General features: G+C 39.9%; 1 protein-coding gene across 3 annotated transcripts in view; it reads right to left on the minus strand.

Moving 5' to 3' along the window:
• The window catches only part of cacna1da (calcium channel, voltage-dependent, L type, alpha 1D subunit, a), a 55301-nt gene extending 52019 nt beyond the window's left edge, over positions 1 to 3282 (minus strand). For all 3 annotated transcript variants that reach the window (XM_014006408.1, XM_014006409.1, XM_014006410.1), the window contains exon 1: positions 2850 to 3282. In XM_014006408.1, coding sequence (XP_013861862.1) covers positions 2850 to 3136 — 287 coding nt within the window. In that variant the 5' untranslated portion in view covers positions 3137 to 3282. The remainder of the gene's footprint in view (positions 1 to 2849) is intronic.
• Positions 3283 to 5501: the final 2219 nt, after the last annotated feature.

Genomic DNA, 5501 nt, shown 5'->3' on the forward strand with positions numbered 1-5501 from the left:
TGTCCCACCCGGTGCCTATGGCAGTTGTGCCCATGCAATTGGCATTTTAAAATTTAATCTGACTGTATTAAATTGGATTACAATAAAATCGAATTAGATTGTATGTAACCAAATGAGAGTCAAAACCTGATTGTATTGGGTTGCAACATTTGAATTAAATTGGAATTAATTGAACTGAACAATACTGCAGGTAACTGGATTTGAATTGATTTAAATCAGCTCTATACATGAATTCTTTTTACCATTGACAAATGACTTACAATGGCAACGTTCTGCAATTATTATCAAGTACCCCCGGCTGGGTCGTACGTCCAATGTGCGTGATCACAGCTTGTCGGGAACGTGGTGTTAATATGAGTCTTGAAAAAGCGGGAGTGGTTAATTTTAGAATTTAGCATCTGGGGTTGGTAAATTTTAGAGTTGAGGGCGGGGTCAGACATCTGACCCCGCCTATCATTTGCCCCCGCCCCGTTCCATGGTCTGCAGCCAGGGGTTACACGTTATTATTAGGCACTTTCACAAAAATGTTAGGAAATTGCCACAAAAAATGGTTTGACTTTGACTTTATTTTGGTTGGCTATATCCCTCATAGATGTGAGCTTTCAGAAATGAACTGAGCTGTGTTGACATGAAGCACTGCACATTAAAACTTTCTCTGATACACTTTCAATCGATTAACTAAGCTTCAATTATTCTCTTTATGGTTAACCACCACATTCTTCAGATAAAAGCAGTTACTGTGTGTCATCATCAATCTTCGCTGAAATAATTTGTTTATTYTTGTTTAAGGTGGTCTCACAGACTCATGACTACATCACGTCCAGCCAGTTTAGTTTTTCACATGTCAACTTTTATGGCTGTTTCTACCTTGCTTAGTGACTCCAAGGGTGCAAAAGCAGTGGGTTAGCGGCAATGTTGCCATGCTGCCTTGGCTTTTATCAGAAATCGCACCAAGGTGTTCAGGAGGCATCTCTATGGGCTTGAAGTGTTTTGTGAGAGTGTCAGAATAGTTTTCATAAGGCTGTGTGGTATTTGCAATTGACCACTGGTTCCCAACCCTGGTCCTCAAGTACCCCTATCCAGCATGTTTTACTTGTTTCCCTGCTYTTCAGCAGGTCTTCAGAAGATTGTTAATCACTCATTCATTCAAACCAGGTGTGTCAAATCAGGGAAACATCTAAACATACAGGAAATTAGACCTTGAGGACCAGGGTTGAGAATTACTGCTTTAATACGTTATCTGATTTATTATTTACAAATAAATGGCAAAGAATCAATGGCTTCCAGAGGCGATACAAAAAAAATCGAAGTCAATATTATATTTCGAAAATGTCTCATCAAGCTCAGAGAAGCTCTTGAGGTGTTAGTCAACATTTAAAGCAGTGATTTTTAGATGTTTCCCTGATTTGACACACCTGGTTTGAATGAAGAGTGATTAACAATCTTCTGAAGACCTGCTGAATAGCAGGGAAACAAGTAAAACATGCTGGATAGGGGTACTTGAGGACCAGGGTTGGGAACCACTGTGATAGATGTAGAAACGATATGAAGTTGGCCTACGGAAGAAATTACCCACTACTGTCCTGTCGTAAGTTACATCACCGCACCTGTGTGAACATGGCTGCGAGTGCAGAGACAACTGAGCAGGAGGAGTTCAAAATATTCTGAAAGTAAAACACGTATAAAGAGAATAAATCCTCAAAATTTCCCACTCCCGCTGTAGAAAGGTTACGTCGTGTCGTAGAATCATTTCCTCCCTCCCTTCCGCTGCATGCACAGAGCGAAGCTTTAACGTCCGTAGTTTTTTTCCACACCCAATTTGTCAGAGAAAAACCTTGTTTTTTACGTATTGTTACCCACAGAGAGGATAAAAAAAGATGTGGATTAAGTCATAAATCCATCTTGCTAATGTAACATGTGCTTTTGCTGAGAGTACAGCAGAGCAGCAGCCGATAAGTTCAGCAGGCAGAAGCTCATTGTATGGCAGGCAGATATTACATTTATTTGGCTTCACCACACTTACATTCCATTTATCTGAAATTGTTTTATGACTAGGACTATGTGCATGCTTAAGCCCCTTAAGGTCTTGTCACACTAACATTTTAGGCAAATTATGCCAACCTAGAATTTTTTTTGTGTAAATTACTGATTTTACTTGAAGTACTGGTTATAAAATCCCCTTTAGTTTGATATTGTTGAAAATTTGAGAAATGTTTTTGTTTGTTGTGGAACCATTTTGTGGTATATATAAAACATTCTTTTGTACTTCTGTTATATTCATTTGCACTACAGCAAAAATGCTGGGTTTGATTAAGATGACAGTTTTCTGCTAAATAAATGCTTTAAAAATTACATTATCTTTGCTTTTTATGATAATTTTCTACTGGGATATATACCATTACTGTGAAGGGATTCAATTTATACCGTGATATGAATTTGAGGTCATACCACCCAGCCCTAGTTTGCAAATTTAGCAGAATGACAGCTCAGTGGTTAGCACTGTTGCCTCCCAGCAAGAAGGTCCTGGTTTCAATCCCCAGTTTGGACCTGGGGTCTTTCTGTGCGAAGTTTGCGTGTGCTCCTTGTGCTTGCATGGGTTTTCCCCAGGTACTCCGGTTTCCCCCACAGCACAAAAATATGTACAATAGGTTGCCTCCAGGCCTCCCGTGCAAAAGATCTGTGATCTCAATGGGACTTGCCTGGTTAAATAATGGTAAAAAAAAAACAGAGTTGTGTTTTTTTTCTAGTAATTTCCGAAGCATTTTGGATTTGTCATTTTGAGATTTCAGGAAGAACTGATCTGAGCTACAGAAGCTCAGTCATCATCCCAACATGGCAGCAAAGGATACTTCCACTCCACTACGCTGATGCAGGCCCTGCGTAAGGGGTTGTTAAGGTTGAGGCAGAAAAGAGCCCTGGGTGGCCTGCTGTTGGCGTTACTCCCTTGCTTCTTGCTCTTGGCATACTGCTGCCGCTTCTTCTGTGCCAAAGCACCCACCGGTATGGTGGAGGACGTCTGGGCAGGTGGAGCGATAGGAGGCGGCGCCGTCGGGGCTGGAGCTGGCGCTGGGGTGGAGGTGGGAGGGGCCTCTGGAGCTGCAGGGGTGGGTTCTGGGGCAGGCCCGTTGGCGCTCATGGTGCGGGAGTGGCTCTTTGAGGAGCATCCAGCAGCATGGATCTGTCAGGGTAGACAAGGAGGCAAAGGCAGGGCAGAGTAGTCTGACCAATCAGCTGGCGTGTCACCAGGGCGAGAGGCTCCGATGCTGCTGGCATATTTTGCCTCTGAAATAAATAGATGCAAACAATGATATTAGTACATTTATCAGTTTTTCTAATATGCTTGGTAATGTCAAAGAATATAAAACCTAAAGCAACAGAAACATAAAATATTCTCATTGTGACTGAGATCAAATATGTTTGCACTGTCCAAAATAAAATTTATAAAAAAATGATACCTCAGTGTATGATTATTTAGCAACTAACTATCTAATACTGTAAATTGCACGTTGTATATTTAATTTCATTTATTTATTTAAAAGGACAATGCACATTAATCAATATTCTGTGAATACAAATGCGCCGGAATTAGCACAACAGCTAAATTTCATCCGTACATGAACTCAAACATTTAAGTACAAGCTAATTATTTTAAAACTTACTTTTAAATTACAACAAAGAGCTGTTTCTGAGTTTCCTCTATAAAACACAGCTGTAAGCAAAGCTTACATTTTCACCTCGTTCATGCTTTGGTTTTCTCTGAGTACTTTAGTTTCCTTCCACTTACCAAAAAACATTAATGAGGCCCTGTCACACTATAACTGTAGACAACTTATGCCAACTTATCTGTCCAATAAAGATGTCAAAGCTGAAGATGGAATTTTAAAAAGATCTACTGGAATCTTCCTTTGGACCAACTAACAATTAGATCAAATATATAGCCGATATGAGTAAAATAGTCATAACAAAAGTTTCATAAGCCAGCATAAGTTGTCTAACGTTATAATGTAACAGGTCCTTTAAGTTTACCGGCAGCTCTACATTGTGTGAGAGTGTGAAGTGTTTTTCTCGTTTGTCTCATTTGTCTCTATTTGTCCAAGTGATGGACTTTTCCAGGGTGCTGTCCAGAGAGCACCTTGCCTCAAACAATGACAGGCACCAACCTCCCCTCAACCCTGAAAGCAACAGCGTGTAAAAAGAAAATAAATAGGTGGAACTTTAGGATGCATGTGCACACTCAATGTAAACAAAGCACTTTTTWACGTTCTTTACTCAAACAAAACTTAGTTTAAAACAGTACAACTTCAAAATTGTCAGACTTCTCTATCCTTCAATGGACATTGTCATTGATGACCTTTATTTTCAGCCACTTCGGCTTCTTCCGTAGGTAAATAAAAGCTTGTGGTAGTTGCCATCAGTCAATAATCACTTGTAAGAGGGAACAAAAACTACTGAGTGTAATTTGTATCTTATTTTAGAATATTTTTGCCCCCAGTCGTAAACTTTATTTCTTTACACTTAGGTCACTCAATAAACTATTATCAACAGGTAAGACATTATTTGTTTATTTTCCTCATAATCCCACTTAATTTTTTTACTGTTACTTTACACAAAGAATAATCATAAATTGAGATATATTTTTTAAAACAGAGTTGTTTTTATCATTAGGCCACTGACCTAATGCCTGTGACCAAAGAGAACTTCGGAGAAATTTCATGTTATGAAAGCAGAAGATCTGCATACATCTGCTCCTCCACCTAAACACAACAAGCACGTTTTGTTTCTGTAGATCATAAACAGGAGTTTTCMATCAGGAGATGTGAATGCATCTGTCTACAAATCAAAAACATAAAAAAGAAAAAGAAAAAGAGGCTGCATCGTTCAGAACTACAACAAATATGGCAGGCAGCATATTTGGCTTTGATGTTTTGTGGTGAATAATAATCCAGAGCTGAGCGCAGGAAGTGAAAATCTGCAGCAGATGCTTTGTGCAGCTCTGTTACACAAACAAACAAATAAAGCGTGCTTAAAAAAATAAATAAATAAAACAGGAGAGCTGCCACTCTGAGGCATCACTTTGGTCACATCAGCTGTGGAAGTCCTTGAAGTGCACGCGCGCATGCAGGCCCCGCAGAGGAAGGAACAGAAAAAGGTCACATTGCAGCGATGCTCCGAGAAGAATTTAATCTTCTTACTGCCAACAAAATGTGATATGAGTGTTAGTCTGCTGCAATGCATGACTCCACAGCTGGGTGGAGGGGGAAAAAAGCACTGCTTTGGATCAAATTTTTGGTGCTGCGTTGTTAAGGCTCCAGGCTCTGTGTGAACAATAACGTGTTTAAATCTTTTTTTGCGTGTTATTAATCTTACWGCTGCATCGAGCTCTTCTTGTGACGGAAACGAGCTCTGACATTTACCATGAGCGATTCGTGACAAACTAACCCATCATCGAGCGTCCTTATGTTTCTCCTTGGACACCACCAAGGTGGTAAGATGGTCAACCC

Source organism: Austrofundulus limnaeus, unplaced genomic scaffold, assembly GCF_001266775.1.
Source record: "Austrofundulus limnaeus strain Quisiro unplaced genomic scaffold, Austrofundulus_limnaeus-1.0 Scaffold35, whole genome shotgun sequence".
Lineage (NCBI taxonomy): Eukaryota > Metazoa > Chordata > Actinopteri > Cyprinodontiformes > Rivulidae > Austrofundulus > Austrofundulus limnaeus.